The sequence below is a fragment of the Rhinoderma darwinii genome, chromosome 4, assembly GCF_050947455.1.
Source record: "Rhinoderma darwinii isolate aRhiDar2 chromosome 4, aRhiDar2.hap1, whole genome shotgun sequence".
NCBI lineage: Eukaryota > Metazoa > Chordata > Amphibia > Anura > Rhinodermatidae > Rhinoderma > Rhinoderma darwinii.
Genome location: NC_134690.1, coordinates 334,070,744 through 334,095,333, shown reverse-complemented (window position 1 = coordinate 334,095,333; position 24,590 = coordinate 334,070,744). Strand labels below are relative to the sequence as shown.

The 24,590-nt window shown below is 41.8% G+C and overlaps 1 protein-coding gene across 1 annotated transcript in view; it reads left to right on the top strand.

Moving 5' to 3' along the window:
- The first annotated feature begins 12,260 nt into the window (after positions 1-12,260).
- UTRN (utrophin) overlaps positions 12,261-24,590 on the top strand; it is a 603,028-nt gene continuing 590,698 nt past the window's right edge. The window contains exons 1-2 of the mRNA XM_075862837.1: positions 12,261-12,770; positions 16,018-16,190. Coding sequence (XP_075718952.1) covers positions 16,109-16,190 — 82 coding nt within the window. The 5' untranslated portion in view covers positions 12,261-12,770; positions 16,018-16,108. The remainder of the gene's footprint in view (positions 12,771-16,017; positions 16,191-24,590) is intronic.

The window sequence follows — 24,590 nt, the reverse complement described above, 5'->3', positions numbered from 1 at the left end:
ATTTCGAATACCTCGTCATGCCCTTTGGGTTGTGTAATGCGCCGGCGGTCTTCCAGAATTTCATAAATGAGATTTTGAGAGATTACCTGGGGATATTTCTTGTAGTGTACCTTGATGACATACTGGTGTTTTCCAAGGACTGGCCCTCCCACATTGAGCATGTCAGGAAGGTGCTCCAGGTCCTTCGGGAAAACAAACTGTTTGCAAAAACCGAAAAATGTGTGTTTGGGGTACAGGAGATACCATTTTTGGGTCAAATCCTCACTCCTCATGAATTCCGCATGGACCCCGCCAAGGTTCAGGCTGTGGCAGAATGGGTCCAACCTGCCTCCCTGAAGGCGTTACAGTGTTTTTTGGGGTTCGCTAATTATTACATGAGATTCATTGCTAACTTCTCGGTCATCGCTAAGCCTCTTACGGACCTCACTCGCAAAGGTGCTGATCTCCTCCACTGGTCTCCAGAGGCTGTCCAGGCTTTTGAGGTCCTTAAGAAGTGCTTTATCTCGGCCCCGGTGCTGGTTCAGCCCAACCAAATGGAGCCATTTATCGTGGAAGTTGACGCATCCGAGGTGGGAGTGGGGGCTGTCTTGTCCCAGGGTACCAGGTCCCTCACCCATCTCCGCCCCTGTGCCTACTTCTCCAGGAAGTTTTCGCCCACTGAGAGTAACTATGATATTGGCAACCGCGAACTCTTAGCCATTAAATGGGCATTTGAAGAGTGGCGCCACTTCCTGGAGGGGGCTAGGCACCAGGTAAGGGTCCTTACCGACCACAAGAATCTGGTTTTCCTAGAATCTGCCCGGAGGCTAAACCCGAGACAAGCTCGATGGGCGCTATTTTTTACCAGATTCAACTTTTTGTTTACCTATAGGGCTGGGTCTAAAAATATTAAGGCCAATGCACTGTCGCGTAGCTTAATGGCCAGCCCTCCTTCGGAGGAAGATCCTGTTTGTATTTTGCCTCCCGGTATAATCATTTCTTCTATTGATTCTGATTTCGTCTCTGAAATTGCAGCTGATCAAGGTTCAGCCCCCGGGAACCTTCCTGAGGACAAGCTGTTTGTTCCCCTGCAATACCGGCTAAGGGTACTTAGGGAAAATCATGACTCCGCACTATCTGGTCATCCAGGCATCCTGGGTACCAAACACCTCATTGCCAGAAACTATTGGTGGCCTGGGTTGCCTAAAGACGTTAAGGCCTACGTCGCCGCTTGTGAGGTTTGTGCTAGGTCCAAGACTCCCAGGTCCCGACCAGCGGGCTTACTACGTTCGTTGCCAATTCCCCAGAGACCTTGGACACATATCTCCATGGATTTTATCACCGATTTGCCTCCATCCCAAGGCAAGTCGGTGGTGTGGGTGGTAGTAGACCGCTTCAGTAAAATGTGCCACTTTGTGCCCCTTAAAGGGAATGTGTTGCCAGAAAAACATGTTTTTTTTTTTTTAATTAAACATTTAGTGTGTGGGTGATTAAACATTGTTCAAATTTTTTTTATTTTTTTCACGAGTCAGGAAATATTATAAATTAATTCTAATTTATAGTATTACCCATTTCTGGTCACTAGATGGAGCTATTCCCAAAATTGCAGCATTGCAAAATTGGGTAAAAAGCCCTCGCTCTAGTGAGCTCTCAGCATCCCCCCCTCCTTTTTCCTGGCTAGTGCCGGGATAAACGAGGGATTTGAACGGTGTAACCTCCTACACTGTGTGTCGCCATTTTTTGAGCTAACACACAGTTTAGTAGGTTTACATACAGTAGTAAACACACACAAACACGAACATACATTGAAATCTCTTACCTGCTCCAGCCGCCGCGGCTCCCTCCGGCCCGTCCGCTCCGTCTGCTGCCGCTGGTCCAAGTGCACAAGTCCGGAAGCCGCGACCGGAAGTAGTAATATTACTGTCCGGCCGCGACTTCCGGTCCACAGGAAAATGGCGCCGGACGGCGCCAATTTCAAATTGGAGTGTGTGGGAGCGGCGCATGCGCAGTTCCCACACAGACGCCGTACACACAAGTGAATGGGACGGGAGCCGTTCGCAGTCCCTATGGGACTGTGGCTGCCGTATTCCATGTCTGTATGTGTCGTTAATCGACACATACAGAAATGGAACAAAAAATGGCAGCCCCCATAGGGAAGAAAAAGTGTAAAAATAAGAAAAAGTAAAACACAAACACACAAATAAATATAAACGTTTTTAATAAAGCACTAACATCTTTAACATATAAAAAAATAATTTGTGATGACACTGTTCCTTTAAGAAACTACCCAACGCCAAGACGTTAGCTACCTTGTTTGTCAAACACATCCTGCGTCTCCATGGGGTCCCTGTCAATATTGTTTCGGACAGAGGGGTACAATTTGTTTCTTTGTTTTGGAGAGCCTTCTGTAAGAAGTTGGAGAGTCATCTGTCCTTCTCCTCTGCTTTCCATCCTGAAACCAATGGCCAAACTGAGAGGACTAATCAATCTCTAGAACAATATTTAAGGTGTTTTATCTCTGACTGTCAATATGATTGGGTCTCATTCATTCCCCTCGCTGAATTTTCCCTTAATAACCAGGTCAGTAACTCGTCAGGGGTCTCCCCCTTTTTCTGTAATTTTGCGTTTAATCCACGGTTCTCCTCCGTTTCACCTGGTAGTTCCAACAATCCCGAGGTAGAGGTCGTTCATCGGGAACTGTGCACAGTCTGGGCCCAGGTTCAGAAGAACCTAGAGGCGTCCCAGAGTGTACAAAAAACTCAGGCTGATAGAAAACTTCTGCTAACCACTTGTTTATGGTCGGGGATCTGGTGTGGTTATCATCTAGGAACTTGCGTCTTAAGGTCCCGTCCAAGAAGTTTGCTCCCCGGTTTATTGGGCCGTATAAGGTCATTGAAGTCCTCAATCCTGTCTCCTTCCGGCTGGAGTTACCCCCATCTTTTCGTATACACGACGTGTTTCATGCCTCCCTCCTTAAACGCTGCTCCCCGTCCTTGGCTCCCTCAAGGAAACCTCCTGTTCCCGTTCTCACCCCTGAGGGGGTGGAATTCGAGGTGGCCAAGATTGTGGACAGCAAGATGGTCCAAGGCTCTCTCCAGTACCTGGTCCATTGGAGAGGATACGGGCCTGAGGAGAGGACTTGGGTACCCGCCCGGGATGTTCACGCTGGGGTATTGGTCAGGAAGTTCCACCTTCGTTTCCCCAGTAAACCAGGTCCGCTTAGAAAGGGTCCGGTGGCCCCTCATAAAAGGGGGGGTACTGTAAAGGATCTGCCAGGCACAGCTTCAGGGTTAACTTCCTTAGGTAATCAGTCTTCACCTGAGTCTATCTCTCTTAGACTGACTCCAGCTTCCACCACTCAGGCTGGCAGGCTTAGGAGTGGGAGAGCCTATCGCAGCCTGGCCAGACTCAGCTAGCTCCCGCCCTCTGTCTATTTATACCTGCCTTTCCTTTTCCTCCTTGCTTGTGATTCTTTCCGTGTGGTTTCCTGGCCCAGCTACAGCTCCTAACAATTTGATCCTGCTCCATTCTGACCCTGGCTTTCTGACTACTCTTCTGCTCTGCGTTTGGTACCTCGTGCTCTCCTGGTTTGACTTGGCTCGTTCACCACTCTGTTGCTCACGGTGTTGCCGTGGGCAACTGCCCCTTTCCCTTTGCTTTATATTCCCTTGTATGTTTTGTCTCGTGCACTTACTGAGCGTAGGGACCGCCGCCCAGTTGTACCCCGTCGCCTAGGGCGGGTCGTTGCTAGTAGGCAGGGACAGAGTGGCGGGTAGATTAGGGCTCACTTGTCCGTTTCCCTACCCCTATCATTACAGCTACCATCCGTCATCTCGCTGCAGATCATACAGTGACTACAGTACTGATCAGTCACAGGGAGAATAAACATTTACATTGAGTGACTCACAGGTGACGTCTCAGATTCATTCTCGTTCTTTTTCTCTTTTCTTCTACATCTGGTCCAGACCTATATGATTACTTCTCTCGGGCACGGCCCATTTCTGCAGTTCACAGCTCAGATGTCTTCGGCTCCTCACTTTTCCAACATTTCCACAACTGTAAATGAAGATAAAATTCTCATGATGCCACACTCTATGTCCCTAAATATAATAGTATCATACAATGAATATAATAGTACTATACACTGTGCCCCTGAATATAATAGTATTATACATTGTGCCCCTGAATATAATAGTACTATACACTGCGCCCCTGAATATAATAGTACTATACACTGTGCTCCTGAATATTATAGTACTATACACTGTGCCCCTGAATATAATAGTACTATACACTGCGCCCCTGAATATAATAGTACCATACATTGTTCTCCTAAATATAATAGTACTATACACTGTGCCCCAGAATATAATAGTACTATACACTGCGCCCCTGAATATAATAGTACCATACACTGCACCCCTGAATATAATAGTACTATACACTGAGCCCCTGAATATAATAGCACCATAAACTGTGCTCCTTTATATATATATATATATATATATATATATATATATATATATATATATATATATATATATGTGTGTGTGTGTGTGTGTTTGTATAGGAGACAGCATATCTATAGCACTACGACCCTATAAACTATGGATAGGATTAGATACAGTGGCTCAGCAGACAGTATCACACATGATAGGATTATATACAGTAGTCCAACAGACAGTATCACACATTATAGGATTAGATACAGTAGCTCAACAGACAGTATCACACATGATAGGATTAGATATAGGGCCCAGCAGACAGTATCACACATGATAGGATTAGATATAGGGAACAGCTCGCTGACATTGTGTGTTTTTTTGTGTTTGTGTTATTTTACAGGTTTGGTTGTTGGACTACTTCGGATACAAGGACTACTTCGGATTCGAGAACTACTTCAATTACAGCGTTTTTTTTATTCTCAATAAAATGGTTAATGAGGGTTATGTGTGTTTTTTTATTTCAATAAAATATTTTTTCTATGTGCTTGTATTTTTTGAAACTTTATTATTGCCTCCTTAGTAATGGCCACCGGCTGATTGACAGCATCCATAACTAAGGCATTAACAGGTGCAGAGGCTAATACTAACCTCCATTATTACCCCGGTACCCACCGCCACCAGGGGTACTGGGAAGAGCCAGGTACGAACCAGTACCCGATTATATGTAGTGATGGTCGGGCACCGGGGCAGCCGCAGGCTGGTATTACTAGCCTGGGGAAGGCCAAAAACAGTGGCCCTCCCCACCCTGGTAATGCTAGGCTGCTGCTGTTGTATCTGGCTGGTTAGGAAAATTGGGGGGGCCCACATCGTTCTTTCCAATTATTTATTTATTTTTTCAAATGACGTGGGGTCCCCCCCATTTTTCATAACCAGCCAGATACAATAAAGCAGCAGCAGGTTAGCATTACCAGGGGGGAAGGGCCGCTGTTTCTGGCCTTTCCCAGAGTGATATTACCAGCCTGCTGCTGCCCCATTACCCGACCATCACTACAGATGGTCAGGTACTGGATCGTACCCGGCTCTTCCCAGCACCCCTTGTGGCGGTGGGTGCCGGGGTAATAATAGGGGTTAGGGATTGCCTCTGCACTGGCTAACACTAAGCCCTGCCTTAGCAATGGACGCTGTCAATCAGCGGGCGGCCATCACTAAGGCGGTAATAATAAAATAAAAAAAATAAAAACAAAGACATAGAAAAAATATTTTATTGAAATTAAAAAAAAACACACAACCCTCATTAACCATTTTATTGATAATAAAAAAAGCCGTCATCGACGTAGTCCTCGAATCCGACGTAGTCCAACGACCGAACTTGTAAGAAAACACAAACACAAAAAAAATGATAGTTACAACCTGTGGTAGGCTTAGATACGTGTGATACAGTCTGTCAAGATAGGCTTAGATACAGGGTCCAGCAGACAGTAATCTTATACAGTATGGTAGGCTTATATACAGGGCCCATCAGACAGGATCACACATGGGCCATGTATCTAAGCCTACCATGTGCTTATGTAAGATGCTTAGATACAAGGCCCCAGCAGGCAGTAATCTTATGCAGTATAAGATTACAGTCTGCTGGAGCCTTGTATCTAAGCCTACCTTGTGGTAGGCTTATATACAGGGCCCATCAGACAGGATTACACATGGGCCGCCTACCATGTTATTGGCTTAGATACAGTGTCCAGCAGACAGCATCACACAATCTGTGATCCTGTCTCATGGGCCCTCTAAGCCTGCCACATCATAGGCTTAAAGGGGTTGTCCAGTCTCTAAACATTGATGGCCTATCCTCAGGATAGGCCATCAATAGCTGATGGGTCAGGGTCCGACTCCAGGGACCCCGCCAATCAGCTGTTTTGAAGGGGCCACAGCGCTCATACGACAGCTGCTTCCCCATCATTTCCCTTAGTTACTCACACTGTGAATCGCCGACATGGATTCACAATGTGAGCATGTGACCCGAATGAAGGGGAAGCAGCTGTCGTACGAGCACTGCGGCCCCTTCAAAACAGCTGATTGGCGGGGGTCCCGGCAGTCGGACCCCGCCAATCATCTTCAGCAGACAGGTATTTTAATCTTACCCTCCTCTTCAGCCGCAGCGGATGTCCTGACTCTATCCAGGATCAGGATGCTGTGACGTCAGGACCTCCTCTACGGTCCGGAAGCAGGAGGGTAAGTACTGTACTTACTATAGTAACAGGGGCCCGCGGCCCCAGTTACTATAGTAACTATTTATTGATGTAGTGCGGCACCTGGCTTCGGGGCCCGTTCGCAATTGTGACCTCTGCGACCCCTATAGCTACGCCACTGGTTGGGTGAGTGGTCCCGCTTCACTCCGGTTCCCTGAACCGGCTGTAATTTTAACAGCTGGTACGGGAGAACCGGGGCGAACTGGGCCCCCTTCCAGCCTCAGGCCCGGGGCACTTGCCCAGATTGCCCTTATTGTAATCCGCCCCTGGCTGTGTATTACAGCTGACACCCGGGACTAATGGACAGGAACAGCGATCGCGCTGTTACAGAAGACTGTAAAAATGACAATATACTGCAATACATTAGTATTGCAGTGTATTTTACCAGCGATCTAATGATCACTGGTTCAAGTCCCATAGGGGGACTAATAAAATGTGTGGGGAAAAAAAGGAAATAAAGTTATTATTAGTGAAAAAAATATATATATATTTAACCCCTTAATGACCGCCGATACGTCTTTTTACGGCGGTCATTAGTGGGCTTTATTCTAGAGCGCCGCCAAACTACGGCGCTGCTGTAGAATAAAGTAAACAGAGCAGGGAGCCGTGAAATCTCCCTGCTCTCAGCTGCCAGAAGCAGCTGAGGGCTGGGGGCGTCCCTGCTCTGCCGGGTGAGATCGATATTAGTATCGATCTCACCTGTTTAACCCTTCAGATGCGGTGCACAATAGCGAGCACCGCATCTGAATGGTTTTGGAGAGAGGGAGGGAGCTCCCTCTCATCTCACTGACACCCGGCGATAAAATCGCCGAGTGTCTGTGTCTTCTATGGCAGCCGGGGGTCTAATAAAGACCCCCAGGTCTGCCTGCAGCGAATGCCTGCTAGATCATGCCGCAGGCATGACCTAGCAGATGCCTGTCCGTTTTAAACGGACAGGCAGTAATACACTGCAATACAAAAGTATTGCAGTGTATTATAATAGCGATCGGAGGATAGGGAAGTCCCCTAGTGGGACTAGTAAAAAAGTCTAAAAAGTTTAATAAAGTTAATAAAAAAAAAAAGTGAAAAAAAAAAATGAAAAACCCAGCATTTCCCCTTACAAAAGGCTTTACTATTAAAAAAAACTACAATAAAGCAAAAAAGTTACACATATTTGGTATCGCCGCGTCCGTAACGACCCCGACTATAAAGCTGTTACATTATTTAACCCGCACTGTGAACGCCGTAAAAAATAAAATAAAAAACAATGGAAAAATTGCTGTTTTCTGTTAATCCTGACTTAAAAAAAATGTGATAAAAAGTGATCAAAAAGTCGCATTTACTCTCAAATGGTACCAATAAAAACTGCAAGTCGTCCCGCAAAAAACAAGACCTTATACAGCTATGCCGACGCAAAAATAAAAAAGTTACAGCTCTTCGAATGTGACAATGGAAAAATCTAAAAAATGGCTTGGACATTAGGGCCCAGAATGCCAGCAGGGGGAAGGGGTTAAAGTCCAAAAAAAGCCCCTTTCCTATTTTTCCTCTAAAGTAATGTGATAAATAAAAAAATAAACAAAATTGGTATCGCTGCATCCGTAAAAGTCCGAACTATTACAATATACCATTATTTAACTCGCACGGTGCACTCCGTAAAAAATAAAGAATTTAAACTGCCAAAATCGCTGTTTTTTGGTCACCTTAGCTTCTAAAAAAAAATTTTACAAAAAGTGATCAAAAAGTTGTATGTACCCAAAAAATGGTACCAATAAAAACCACAGCTCGTCCCTCAAAAAATAAGCCCTCACACCGCTCAATCGTCCAAAAAATAAAAAAAGTTATGGCTCTCGGAATGTGGTGCAACAAAACAACAATTTTTTTTTACCAAATAGTTTTTACTTTGCAAAAGTAGTCAAATATCAAATAAAACTGTATAAATTTAGTATCACCGTAATCGTATTAAGTCACAGAAAACATTTAAGTTGATGTTTTTACGGCACGGTGAAAACCGTAAAAACGAAACCCAAAAAACAATGGAGAAATCGCAGCTTTTTCCAATTTCAGGGTGCAAAGAATTTTATTTGCAGTTTCCCAGTACATTAAATGGTACTTTAAATGATGTCATTAGAAACTACAAGTTCTCCCACAAGAAATAAGCCCTCACACCGCTCTATTGACGGAAAAATAAAAAAGTTATTGCTCTTGGAACGCGGGGAGCGAAAAACTAATATCTCGTTTCCAAAATGGGGTCACTTTTGGGGGTTTCCACTGTTTTGATCCCTCCAGGGCGTTGCAAAAACGACATTGCACTGAAAACCAATCAGCAAAATCTGCACTCCCAAATCCAAATGGTGCTCCTTCCATTCTGAGCCCTACCCTGTGTGCAAACATCAGTTTATTACCACATATGGGGTATTGCCGTAATCAGGAGAAATTGCTTTATAAATTTTGGGGTGCTTGTATTCCTTGTTAAAATTAAAAATGTCAATGTTTTTTCCGAAAAAAAGGAGATTTTCATTTTCAAAGACTAACTCCAATAAATATAGCAAAAGACCTTTGGGGTCAAGATGCTAACTATACCCCTAGATAAATTCCTTGAGGTGTGTCGTTTCCAAAACTGTGTCACTTTTGGGGCGTTTCCACTGTTTTGGCACAACAAGACCTCTTTAAACCTGTGACATGGTGCCTAAAATATATTCTCAAAAAAGGAGGCCTGAAAATCCACTAGGTGCTCCTTTGCTTCGGAGGCTGGTGCTTCAGTCCATTACAACACTAGGGCCACACGTGGGATATTACTAAAACTGCAGAATCTGGATAATAAATATTGAGTTGCATTTTACAAATGAATTACAAATGAATGAAAAAATTTAATTTGTATATTTCCCCTCTTCTTTGCTTTAATACCTGTGAAACGTCTAAAGGTTTAAGAAACTTTATGAATGCTGTTTTGAATACTGTTTTGAATACTTTGAGGGGTGCAGTTTTTCAAATGGGGTAATTTATGGAGTCTATCTAATATATAAGACCCTTAAGGCCACTTCAGAATAGAACTGGTCCTTAAAAAAATAGCCTTTTGAAAATTGCTGCTAAAGTTTTAAGCCTTGTAACGTCCCAGAAAAATAAAAGAATGTTCAAGAAATGATGCAAACATAAAGTAGACATATGGGAAATGTTAACTAGTAACTATTTTGTGTAGTATTATTATATATTTTTCAAGCAGATACATTTACATTTAGAAAATTGCTAATTTTTGCTAATTTTCTCAAAATTTTGGTGGTTTTCACAAATAAATACTGAATTTATCGACCAAATTTTTCCACAAACATAAAATGACACGAGTGAACAATGTCAGAATTGCTTGGATAGGTAAAAGCATTCTAAAGTTATTACCACATAAAATAACACATGTGAGATTTGAAAAAATGGGGCTGTTCCTCCTGGTCAAAACAGGCTCAGTCCTGAAGGGGTTAATGTCCGTTCAGGAATTCAATTGGTTGCTATCAGTGAAGCCTTAGGTGAAAATAGACCAGGATATACATTCATCTATACAAGTGCTGCTGGTTTTTTTTACATGACATAGATATATATATATATATTTTTTTTTTTTCCTTTTCTGCACATATATTTTATATACATTTTTGTGTACTTTAGGTAATCTTTGCATTAGTAGATTGTCATTTAATAGGATTTGGTGCTATCCATTTGGTATATTCAGTGCATATTTGTTTACCAATCATTCCAATCAGCATCATCCACTTCTCTTCATTCATGACCAGCTTGTTTCACTGCACAGCGTGATCTCGCGAGATCACACTTTCAAGGGACTTCCTCCCACAGGTTGTTCATTGGAGCCATGGAAGACTGAAAAGACATCGCCTCCAGCCACTGCAGATTCAGATAAACGGCCTGGCACGGCTGGAGGCGATGTCCGTTGACGCTTCCATCGCTCCGGTGAAGGACCTGTGGGAGGAAGTCCCGTCACAGCGTGATCTCGCGAGATCATGCTGTGCAGTGAAACAAGCTGGGCTGGAATGAAGAGAAGTGTATGACACTGATTGGTCAGCGTCATACACTTCTCTTTACAACGCCCACTTGGTAAAAAGTAAAAAAACGCCCAGTTGGGCATTAAGAAACAAATTAGCATAAATCTAAAATTGTTCATAACTTGCTAAAAAAAATTATCGTTTTTCAAAATAAAAACCACTGTTGTTATCTACATTACAGCACCGATCAGATTAGGTAGGAGATAGGCCACTTATAAACTGGTGAGCGAGACTCTTTAAGTTAGGCCAGTTGTTACATTAAAGTCTTTAGTAAAATATCCCATGCACTACACACAACTGCGCTTTGGTTTGTGGCTTGACAGCGTGCACCGCACCAGGAACTTGGGACTTGTGTTGCTTCAAAAATTTCCTATTTTTGGCTCAATATCCACAGGATATGTCATAAATGTCAGATAGATGCGGGTCCCATCTCTGGGACCTGCACCTATCTCTAGAACGGGGCCCCCTAAACCATGTTCTACTGCTCTGTGTTGTGGCTGAAGCGTGTGATTTCCGACCATGAATTACTTAAACAATGTAACTCGCTGAGCTACGCTGTTTCCGTAACTCCCATAGTAGTGAATGGCAGTTACGGAACCAGATTAACATGAGAGCTACGCAGTTTCTGTAACTACCGTTCAATTGTATGGGACTTACGGAAACAGCAGAGCCTAGCAGAGCCTAGCAGAGCCCAGCTGAGCTCCGCTGTTTCCGTAATTCATGCTCGGAAATCCCATGATTCAGCCGTAACACAGAGAGGTAGAACGGGGTTTAGGAGCCCCGTTCCAGAGATAGGTGTGAGTCCCAGGGGTGGGACCCACATCTATCTGACATTTCTGACAAATCCTGTGGATATGTCATAAATGTCTCTGATGGGAAAATCAATGGCCGGGTTCACATCTGAGTTCGATTTTCCGTTGCTCTGTTCCATCATAGGGGCAGACCAATGAAAGTACCGGAAACACAGTATCTGTTGCATGACGGAAACAATCAGTGCCCAACAGAACCCATGACTTTGGTGGGTTTCGTTAGGTCTGCAACATGGTTTTCGTCATTTTGCCGGACATAATAGCGCATCCTCCAACGCAGATGTGAACAGCCCCTAAGACAGGAGCTTCTGACGTAGATATTTGTTGGGAAGAATAGCATTGCACGCAGCGCTTTTATTTCTGTAAAAATTACGGGTACAATAGAACCCAAGGTACGCCATTATAACTCAATGTGGCCCGTCTGCGTCGTGTGATGGATCCGGAACTTCATCAATTTAGTTTTTCTGCTCCTATAACGGAACAGAAATACAGAATTGACTAAGCAGATGTGAACTAATCCATAGTGTGAACAGAGTCGACCAATCTTGTGAAAATAAAAGTTGAAGGAAAATGTGAATGTACAGTAGCTGAAGCTTCTTCTCTTGTAATGTTATAAATAAGTCATGTATTCACTTCGCCAGTAGATGGCGTCTGCCGGCCTCCCATCCTACTGTAAACACTGAAGTGAGAGAAAAGGCGATGTATTCAGAGTGGGCGGGGACGTAATAAGACTATGCCACGTTCTCTCAGTTTCGTCGCAGCCGACCGCACTGAAATCCAACTGTAATACGAGTGTGAACCTCAAATACAAAGTTACGAGAGACAGCCCTGAGCAGACAGGACGGCTCCGCAGACGCATGCAACTTATATCGGAGGGAAAGATCGGGCACAACTGGTGATCGACGAATCCTAGAAGCCAAGATCTTGTGGATCAGTGGACAGGAGGGAGATAGCGAATTCTTTAAGAGCACACAACAGAGGAAAAGTTAACTCTTCCTGTAACCGGACAGCTGCAAGTTTTTCCTGCTTTGCCAAGTAAGGGAGGAGCAGCTGTAAAAAGTAGAATTCTTCCAGGAATCCCCCTACGATCCGGGATGTTGAGAATCTGTCGCCCCCTCTAGATCACTTGGCTGGTGGGATTTCAATGCCTTTGGAAGGATCTGTTGAGAGTTGCTAGTGATCCCAGGAAGTTGGTGACTTTTTATGGTGACCATAAAGAGCCTGTGTCCTGCACATTGTGCCAGCAAATAAAAGGGAGACTCTTCCCAGGTAAGATTTCAGTGCTGAATAATTCATGTGTTCATGAAACTGAAGAGCATGTAGTAGTCCCTTCATGAGGACATGATGACAAGGTGCTCTGAATAGTTGTTGTATTGGTAGTTCCCTTATTTTTGCAGAAAGTCACCCTTCCATGTGTTAGTCAATAGTAATCCCAATCATGTGTCTACTCTTCAGCCCTCTGGTGCCCCTATTGCGTTCCTTTCCATTATGGTCCATGGGGTGTCAGATCCCACAGAAAGCTTGTGTTACAAATATAATATGAAGTGTTCTGTGAATTTTATATAGATGCCCTATAAATGAATGGTAATGGCAAGGAATAAGAACTGCAAAATACATGGAGAAAGTCAACTGGGTTCATTTTACTTTTGCCAACACAGATTTGACAAGTGATACACTATGACAGATGGAAATAAACAGAAGGGGCATGTGTCAATATTGTTGCTTTTATGAATTGGAACATTGTTTAAAATTTGTTCCATATTCCTAAACATTGTTTTGTATGTGTTGTGACATAATGTAATAAAAAATAGCTGAAAAGTAAACAAAAATACTCATATATAACAAATCTGAGAATGACAAGAAGTGCCAGTTAGGGGGGTCCCAGTGCAGTCCTATATATATATATATATATATGTAAGATACTTTGATACACGGGCTCATGAACAAGCTTATAAGGTTTTTTACGAACTGCCTAGGCAATAGGTTCACGACTCCCAAATGTGAAATGTGATGTGACAAACAACAAATAGAGTCACTCGTTCCGGGCAGACAGTCATGGGTATGGATGTGGGTTCATTCACCAATGTTTTGGAAGTCTGTATTGTAACAAAGTAATGTTTTACTTTAAAGTTTGGCTACAATTAATGATACATTATTTATCATTGCATATAAGTGGAATGTATCATTTTTAAATGGGCGCAGTGACTTGCTTTTTTCGGATTTTTTAAAAACTTTCTTTACCATTCGTTAGAAGTATACCAATGTATTTTGGCCTGACGGAGGTCAAAGGGGCACTCTTTTGGTCTCCATCAGGTTAATTGAGCCCCATTAATACACATAGCGTGTACGCTAAAGTGATGTGCACAGAGCCTGCAATATAACAAATTGAACAAATTGCGTGCTGCATTTCATAGCTTTGTTGCAAAAAAAACGGTCGCAAAAGAAACTGAGAATGACAAAGAGTAAGCCAATATTGACACATGTGGGCCATTGTTTTTAATAATACCCTATTCTTTATGACTGTGCGGCTGTGCCAAAGGGTTCCAGGCCAAATAACCTGGAGTTCAATTAATTGTATTGCAGGTATGTTGCAACAAATTCCCTTTTAGGATGGCATGTGAGTATATTGTGAACCTCCCCCTGTCTCCAAGATCTTCCTGGCCAAGTAATCTGAAACTGTCTCTGCTTCAGCTCCCAAAATAAAGCTAGGAGTGGATAGTGAGTATTAGTTATAGAAAATCCCTTGGAATTTCTAAATTTAGATTATTTCAGATAGAAAGTGAATGTTCCAACTTTTGTTTTAGATTTGGGAAATGTTTTTGAAATTTGAAATTCTTTTTTAAACTACTTGGTTTTATAAATATAGTGCCGGCAAAAAGTTTAGCAATTGCCCATAATAACTAGTCAAATCCCTTCTTACATTTTAAAGTATAGAATTTACAATATTTTTATACTACTGGAACAAATCGGCAACATTTTTGTAGTTTTATTAAAATTTGGTCACAGTTTGGAAAACAATAATATAAACTATGTCATATAAGAATTGATGGGGAAATACTGATGTCCCCCTCAGTAAGTGTTCAGTGTTGAGAACTATATTGTGATTTTGGGGTATGTTTGATATGCGAATTTTGCCTCCGATTTCAAGGAAACCCTTTGCAAAACTTACATAAAAAAACATGCAGATTCGCTGTTGATTTGCAGCAAAAACTTACAGTACCTTAAAGAGGCTCTGTCACCAGATTATAAGTGTCCTATCTCCTACATAATCTGATCGGCGCTGTAATGTAGATAACAGCAGTGGTTTTTATTTTGAAAAACGATCATTTTTGAGCAAGTTATGAGCAATTTTAGATTTATGCTAATGAGTTTCTCAATGGACAACTGGGCGTGTTTTTCTTTTTACCAACTGGGTGTTGTACAGAGGCGTGTATGAGGCTGACCAATCAGTGAGTAATCAGCGTCCTGCACTTCTCATTGTTCCAGCCCAGCATGATCCACAGCACAGTGTGATTGTGCAGTGAAAGAAGTAAACACGCCCAGTTGCTAAAAACACAATACACGCCCAGTTGGAAATAAGAGAAAACACGCCCAGTTGTCCATTAGAAAGGCTCATTTGCATAAATATAAAATTGCTCATAACTTAGCCAAAAATGATCGTTTAAAAAAAAAATCAAACGTTACTGTTATCTACATTGCAGCGCCGATCACATGCAATAGGAGATAGGGATTTGATAAACTGGTGACAGAGCCTCTTTAAGCATCTGAACATATCTTTACCAAACTTGTCAATTCTGTTGTGGATTTTGAAAAAAAACTTACCTGAACTTACCTTTGTGGCTTGAACTCCCAGTTGAAGGGGTTTTCTTACTACAAGCATTGGTGGACTATTGTTGAAATATGAAATCAATGTCTGATTGGTCAGGATCCGACCACCGGGAGGTTGGTTAAGATGAATGTCCCCTTCAGCTCTTTTCCAAAGCAGAGCCATTCACTGGAATATTGTATACAATATTGTGTACTACATTCATTTCTATGGGGCTGCCGAAGATAGCGCTCCGCAACCCCATAGGAGTAAATGGAGCGGTGGTCGAGCATGCGCACTATTGCTCCATTCCTATGGGGCTCCCAGAAACTGCAAAATAAGCCCATTCTCATGATCGGTGGGGGTCCCAGCGGCTGGACCTCACTGATCAGATATTTATCATCTACCCTGTGCATGGGGGATAAATAATGATTAAGGGGAAACCCCATTTAAGCCTGCAGGAGTAAGTTGAGACAAATTTGTTAAGAGTTACCGCTTAATAAATTTGGCGCAACTTTGGCTGTCCATGTGCCACAGAGTCCGTGATGCAGTTTAAAATGCCAGAACTTTTCTGTCTGATGGAGTCCTTACAGCTGTCCATATAGCAGTAAATGTATGTTAACTTTAGATACTATGTGGATGTGAAAACCAACATCTCAGCCACAAGATGTGTGTTGTTTCCTCTAAACTCAACAGATCCATTTTTTTCAGGTTCTACACCCAGATCAACCACTCAGTTGAAAGCCCACAGATAGTTTTCTGTAAAGATCAAAGAAGAAACCTGGAATTAGTTTGCTAAACAATGGCCAATGTGGGGAAACAGCTCGACAGATCTGATGGAGAACAGAACAATGAGTTTAGTGATATTATCAAATCCCGATCCGGTAGGTCATAAATGCTGTCGTGATTATTTCTGCTTTGACCTTTTCATTCATTAATGAGATCAATTGTAAGTGATGCAGCTGTCGCTGTGTCGCCTCCTCTGTTTACTGTATGCAGTTAAAAGTTCACTGTTTTAGGATTGCTGTTACTCTATAGTTAGAATCTATTTGAACGTTTCTTGTGCTTCTCTGGTTTAATGTGAAGTTTAATAATTGTATAATGAAAAGTTCTTGAGCTTTTTAAGTTGTTGTGACCAAAATCTATCGGACATTAATGCCATAACCTGTTGATATGCCATAAATGTCCGCTATGGCAATACCCCTTTAAGCACAGTAACAGCAAATATCTCTTTCCAATCATGATAGTTTGTTACAATGTATCGGTGTAGGTAAAATTTATCAGCCTACAGTCCAGGCTCCTTATTTCGCAATAGATTGTTGAGACTAGATACAATTACAATTTTTTTTGTTGGTTTACATTCTTTGGATTTACATAAGAATAAGGCTGGGTTCACACGACCTATTTTCAGGCGTAAACGAGGCTTTTTTCTGCCTTGTTTTACGCCTGAAAATAGGGCTACAATACGTCGGCAAACATCTGCCCATTCATTTGAATGGGTTTGCCGATGACCTGTAATTTACGCGTCGTCGTTTGACAGCTGTCAAACGACGACGCGTAAATTGACTGCCTCGGCAAAGAAGTGCAGGGCACTTCTTTGCAACGTAATTTGAGCCGTTCTTCATTGAACTCTGAAGAGCAGCTCAAGATATACGAGCGTCACAGACGCCTCGTATATTACGAGGAGGAGCATTTACGGCTGAAACGACGCAGCTGTTTTCTTCTGAAAACAGTCTGTCATTTCAGCCGTAAATGACAGCTAGCGTGTGCACATACCCTAAGGATGTCATGCACAGCTAAATGAGGCCTTGAAAATGTTGAGGAATTGAAGCATAAAGGTCACATTTTGAAATAGTGTTGTAAAAATAACACTTTACAAAGTAAAACTTAGATATTTAATTTGGCGCAAAAATACATAATACATTTGGTGCAACTCACAGCATCTTACGCCACGTAATGGCTGCTGTATATGTCCCCCAAAAATGTGCCAAAAATGATACAAGTCAATAGTAAATTTGGTGCTGCAATCACAAGTTGATTAAAGGGGTTTTCCCATCAGAGACATTTATGACATATACACAGGATATGTCATAAATGTCAGATAGACGCAGGTCCCACCTCTGGGACCCGCACCTATCTCTAGAACGGGGCTCCCTAAACCCTGTTCTGCTTCTCTGTGTTGTGGCTGAAGCTTGTGATTTCCGACCATGAATTACGCTGAGCTGCGCTGTTTCCGTAAGTCTTGTGGAACTGAATGGTCGTTACAGAAACCGCGTAGCTCGCATGCTACGCTCCTTCGGTAACTACCATTCACTACTATGGGAGTTATGGAAACAGCGTATCTCAGTGAGCTACGCTGTTTCCGTAATTCATGGTCAGAGAACAGGGTTTAGGGGGCCCCGTTCTAGAGATAGGCGCGAGTCCCAGAGGTGGGACCCACATCTATCTGACATTTATGACATATCCTGTGGATATGAAGCAAAGTAAAGGATTTTGAAGCAGCACAAATCCCGAGTCTGGTGCGGTGCACGCTGTCAAGCCAGGCAAACCCACTCTGGCATGATGTAAAATTCCAAGAAAGATAGTAGAACAACAGCACACGTCTCCAGATAATCAAAGTGGTTTTATTGTCAGAACATCCACGACAAACAGGCAACGTTTCGACCCATAGTGAGTGTGGGGTCTTTATCAAGCCCAAAAGTAGAGGGGATGTTGAGATCAGCACGACAATGGCCATCTCCTCTGTCCATTCATAGACTACAGGGGCCGTAGACCGTGCCTTTATTTTGTTAATGGTGTGGGAAAGCATATGTGGGGAATCAAATTTCTCTGCCTCTGTTTTTTCCTTCTATCCAATTCACTACTGTTCATAAAGGGGACAATTCAGGAGACAGGAGAATTTTATAGAATTGTTGTATAAGAAATTTCACAATTTTGGTTAACATTGGTTTTGACTTTCTAGACACTTTTCTGCACCATTTTTTAATAAATTATTTAGAAATTTCCGGTATTGAGGGTACTCTGGCATAATAATAAGATGGTTTTAAAACACATGTGTATAAATAGTAAGGGAATATGTTTTTGGTCACTTTATAGATGCCGTGTTAGGTCGCAAAACTGTAGACCCCTTGTAATAAGAACCAAAGATCAGTTCGGTTCAGTAGAGTTGCATGGGTCCATGTGTTCCTGTCCTTATATGAACCAGTGGTGGAACTACCGCTAGCGGTTTCTATGGGGCCCAAAGTATGACATTTATTTGCTGGACAGGGCAGCTCCAGTCTCCTTATTCCCAATGACATCTCTAGCACTGGTCATCCGGGGTCCCGGGCGACTGCCACATTCAATTTTACCTGCGTCCTAAGGACAATTGAATACTATGGTGGAGCAGGGAGCTTTCTCCCTGCTCTGCTATTCACTAGGCTACATGCCACGTAAGGACTTCAGCCTATAAGGCGCTGGGACAGAATTAATGCGCAGGTCAGCATAATGACATCACTGGATAATGGGGGGTGGTTGTGGGGGAGGGGTGCCCAGTAAAAAGTTTGCTATGGGGCCCAGTCTTTCCTAGTTACACCCCTGTTATGAACCCTAAAATGTGACTGTATGTAAAACCCACTATTGTTCTTATACCTTTATAGAAATAGACATATTTGGTATGGTTTTGTTGCAATTGTCTCTTAGGCTAGCTTTAAACCCAAAGCAGTTGGTTCCACTGTTTACCCCTACGCAGATCTGTATAGATCTTGCCAGTGCACCAGGAATAATGGATGTCATTTTTCTCTCTCTCTTTTTTTTTAAGTAGGATTAGTTTCATCATGAGTAGATATGAAATATGTATAGTGAGCTATAATGGTACTCAAGGCAGGTGAATTGCCTTAGCCCAGTGTACCTGTTTGCCTCTTTTGTGCCCAGTGATTGCGTGCCCTGTTGTTTTCTGCCGTCGTCCATGGTGTCCATTGGTCACTTACCTGCTTGTTTCCTCCCAGTGAATGTCATTTGACAGCCTCTGTCTACTATTTAGTTGGCATGAACGCTTCACAATGCACTTTGTCTGTAAGTGGAGGGTTACATTAAATTTAAGCAGTTCAGTTTACTATAGAAGTCGGCATTATTCTGTTGTGGTACCTTAAAACAGAATTCTCATCTTGGGCATTAATGGCATATCCTGTGGATACTGTGAACGTAATTTCTTAAAGCCGTGGAACATTAATTTGTGAGACATTCAACTATCAAAGTGACTTTTTTTTTTAATAAAAGATCATGTGCGCACAAAACAACATGTATTTCTTCTTAACTGTATTTGGCCATGAATTAATGCATTACTATATGGAAATGTGTTAAAAGCGTTTGAAACAGGAACAATTGGTCACAGTCTATTATGTGTCTCCATTTGTTTTCTAAAGAAAAGTAATAAACCAGTTAAGAGAAAAATATGGTACAAAAAAAAAAAAGGCACATACTTACGTTTTAAATCCCCCACTCCTCCAGTGCTGACGGTCCCATGGTCCCCTATGACCTTTGTTTACCTTGCTAGATGGATGATGCGCTGTACCGACGTGTACAGCCCACTTTGGTCATGTGTCGTACATACTGATATTACCGCAGATTGGCTGCAGCGGTCACATGTCCATAGAGCATGTCTTTGCTGGAGCGATGTAAGCAGCTGACTGAGAATTTGAGAATTCTGATTTTGTCTTTTAATTTCATTTAAATTAACCTTAGTGATTATTTGGGACACAAAAGACTTAGGGATCACCAATCCCTATGACAACAAGTAATGCATGAAGCAGGAATAATGTAGGAAATTATACATTTATATTCACATACATTATGGTCCTTCTTTTTATGTAGGGATTAGTCTTAGTTTACCATTGTTAAGTTTCGCATCTTTGACTGTCTGCTAGTGGAAGCATTGACGACTATATATGTATTAAAGTAGAGCAAGAAAACAATGTAGGTTTTAGTAGTGGGAGATAAGCAGGTTAATAAGAAGATGGGACAAATGAGAAAAGAATATGACTGCAGGAGCAGACTACAGAGGGTTTGTTTGTAGTCTGTAACCATGGAGACACAGCTCTGCATAAAAGCAGGATACACAAAGTGGTAGGATATTTGTAACCAAGTTGCTTCATTTTTCAGTTTAGATTTATTGGAACAAAGAAACTGGTTGCAAAAATGTACTTACTCTTTAAGAGACTGCTTGTTTGGTAGTTCAGTTACCACACTAAACTTTAAAGCCTTTACATTTAGCAGTCTTCAGTAGTTGCTTTTGTAGGCTGGATGTAAACTTTAAATATCAACTTCTGTAGTTTGTTGCCTTTGGGTATAATCACGGTGAGTGCAGCTAGTCCTCCCAAAGCTCAACTCTCCTTTGAATAATTGACCTTTTTTATACACTATAAAATAATTTAGAATTAATAGGGGGCCTTTAATTTTTCATTCAGAGACAATCTACTTAAATTTAATGCAGACTTTTTTTCTTCCTTTTATAATGCTAATTATAAAGTTATGTCTTTATAGGGATACATTTATAGTAATCCAGTTTACTGGTATAAAATAGTTGCATGGCTTTCAGTCCGTACATTCTTATGGAACTGTTTACTGATGAAATACTTTGGAAGTGTTTTGTATAAAAAAAAAGTTAAAATATAAAAAATTAACTTTTTGTTTTACCGTTTAGTGGCCAGTTTAATGTCCATAAATAAGGCTGCATAATACAAAGTAGATTTCGGAGATGTTATTTTAGATCAAAAAGCTCGATTGACATATATATCAGTATGGGGCCATACATAATACGGTGTTTATTTTTTTGTGCACCTTTATTATAACAGTTTAAACAATTTGTTAAATCCTTACCAGGTTGTATAATATTTGGAAGCAAAATTATAAGTTTAATGTAAGGGGATTTTCCCATATTAAACATTTATCACCTATCCACATATAAGACCAGACCCTGCTATCATGTTGCCATGGAATGATCTTTGTGATATATTAGAAAACCTATTGAACTAAAGGAATTTGGAGCAGTAAATTCCTAACATTTAGTTTGGATTGTTCACAATTCCTGTTTGTTAGCTACACCCCTTATAAATGTGCATTTTACATTTGATGTATTTGCTAAAGGGTTTTTACGGGTTCTTGAAATTGATGGCCTATTCTTTAGGCCCCTTTACACGGGCCAATTATCGGGCAAACGATCGTTCATAGAATGCTCATTGCCGATAATTGCCCTGTGTAAACATGGCATCGGTCAGCAGATGAATGAGCAAACCCTCATGCATCTGCTGATTGTATAGTTTTAAAAAAGTTAAATATTATTGTTGTCGGCAGCACATCTCCCTGTGTAAATGCGCTCCTCCCCATACTAGCTCCTTGTGAAAGGAGCAAACGAGCGCCGATCAACCAGCTATCTCGTTGATCGGCGCTCCATTACGCGGCCCAGGGCGGGCCTTGTAAGAGGACCTTAGTATAGGCCATCAATATTAGATCGTTGGAGGTCCGACTTGGCAACCCCGCCGATCAGCTGTTTGAAGGGCCGTGTAGCTGTGTAGTGGCTGAGGGAGGTATTGCATCACTGTCCCATTTGAATGAATGGGACAGTGGTGCAATACCTTGCACAGCCGCTTCGAATATAATGGTGCATATAAAGTACAAATGAAAAGGAAACCATGTAAACAATAAAGAGGCTGCTGTGCTCATATGAGCGCCGCGGCCCCTTCAATCAGCTGATCGGAGGGGGTGCCGAGAGTCGGACCACCACCGATCTAATATTGATGGCCTGTCCTGAGGATAGGCCACTCAATTTCAAAAACCCGGATAACTCTTTTAGTTTCTATTGCCTATATAGTACCAACACTTTCCACAGTGCTGTACACAGATTTTAATAACTCATGCCTGTCACTGTCCCAGTGGAAATCTTATTACCCAGTTACACACAAACACATATACACACTTGAGCAGATTTTTTAGGACGTCAATTAAAGGGATTGTCCAGGATTTTTAATTGTTGGCCTGTCCTTAGGCCTTATTCACATTACATTTATGATTTTCATCCGTGCGGGACCCGTTTTCACAGATCCCTCATAGACTTGAGTCTGTTGAGGTATCCGTAAAAACGTGCAAAAATGGGACGTGTCCTAATTTTTATGGGCTGTTCACACGGTCAGTTATAAAAATGGCCGTGTGAATAGCCCCATAGAAATAAACAGATTTTTATGCCATTAAAAAAACACATTTGTGTGAATAAGGCCTTAGGATAGGCCAGCTCCTTGCACTGTGTTCGGTCCGTGAAATGCGTCCGACACGCGGACCATATATACATCATTTAAAGTCACGCGGTACATTTTGGGTAATGCTAACACCGGTGGTAGCCAATAATGAAGATGATAACTTTAAAGTTAAATATCTCAGCGAAAATCTTATCTCAAAAGCGATTGCAGCATTATTTTCGTATTGAAAAGAGCTTTCAAGTGAGCCCCCACTCGACCCCCCCCCCCATGCCATTTAAGATTTTGCTGCCCCCAAGGGTTTGGAGGTGTTTTTTTTGGCGTTAACTGGTAGATTTTATGACCCATTAAATCCCACCAAATTTCAACCCTCTACCACAAGCGTTTCAAAAGTTATGAGGGTGTTCCGGAACTTTTGGTGGGCACTGTATAAGGTCCTTAAAGCCACTTCAGAACTGAACTGGTACCTATAAAAATAGGTTTTGGAAATTTTCTTGAAAATGTGAGAAATTGCTGCTAAAGTTCTAAGCTTTGCAATGTCCTAGAAAAATAAAAGAATGTTCAAAAACGATGCATACATAAAGTAGACATATGGGGGATGTTAATTAGTAACTATTTTGTGTGGTATTGCTATCTGTTTTACAAGCAGATACATTTAAATATAGAAAAATTCTAATGTTACTATTTCATATTTTTGGAGGTGAGGTACAGTGTGTGGAATCACCTAGCCAAAGTGTTATTTACCCTGGGAGATATATGCTTATGTTTAGATATTCTGTGGCTCAAGTGTGGAAACACTAAATTTTGGAACAATTCATGATGTCATTTGTGTCATTAGATAGAGACAGAGAACCATAGTATTGTCTTTAGATCACTATCAAGGATGGTTTTAGTGGTGTGAACAGGGTATTAAAGAGGACCTGTCCCAAGGTCCTATAAGCTGAACTTGTGTAATGACTTGAATAACGCTGCCTGCCTGATTCCAGCGCTGTTTCGATATCTTACCTGGACCCCCCCCCCCCATTCCAGAGATATGGCCCACTATTGTGTTGGCTCCCTATGTGTTAATTTGCTTTAGTTAGCTAACAGGGCATGAAGTACCCTCAAGCTGACTTGCGGTGATTGGTTAGCATCAGAGGCAGGGAAGCTAGCTCCACCCCATTGGCTAATTACAGCAAATTAGCATATAGGGAGCCAGCACAACAGTGGGCCATATCTCTGGAACGGGGGAGACCAAGAAAATAAATAAAAACAGCGCTGGAATCAGGGAGAAAACGCTATTCATGTCAGTAAACCAGCTCAACTTATATGACCTAGTGACCGTTCCTCTTTAAAGTGTGGGGTTGTGACATTTGCTTCTCTGTCTTAGATGCCTGCAATGTACTTAGTTTAAAGGGTAACTAAACATTTAACAAACTTCTGACATGTCATAGTGACATGTCAGAAGTTTTGATTTGGTGTGGGTCCGAGCACTGAGACCCCCACCAATCGCTAAAATGAAGTATTTAGAGATTGGTGGGGGTCTCGGTTCTCAGTGCTCAGACCCCCACCAATCAAAACTTCTGACATGTCACTATGACGTTTAGTTACACTTTAAGAACAAAACTTTTCATGAACAAACTCTATACTATAAAAAAAAAAACTTGAGATACTGTTGAAATAGAATATATATACTGATTAAATATCAAAATCGCTTCATAGACTGACAGTCGTTCTATGTTTCCATGTTACCAGATTTTTAATTAAACTTCCCTTATTACTCGCATCTCTGCTGTGTTTTCTGCCGTAAGCTCTTTTAGTTCAGAGATTTACAGCCAACATTGGCCACCTGTGATTTCTTTACCTCCCACTTGTTTCATTATCTTGATAGAATCCAGTGTGAGAGTTACTCTATTACGGAGGCTTTTCTTGACAGCACTGGCCGTGTGCCATGCCTTCTCTCAATTGAGAGGATATGCTACAAGGAATGGATACCCACTTGTCAATGTTATTTGCTTATGTCTACATGTTTTTAATATTAAAGAGGCTCTGTCACCACATTATAAGTGCCCTATCTCC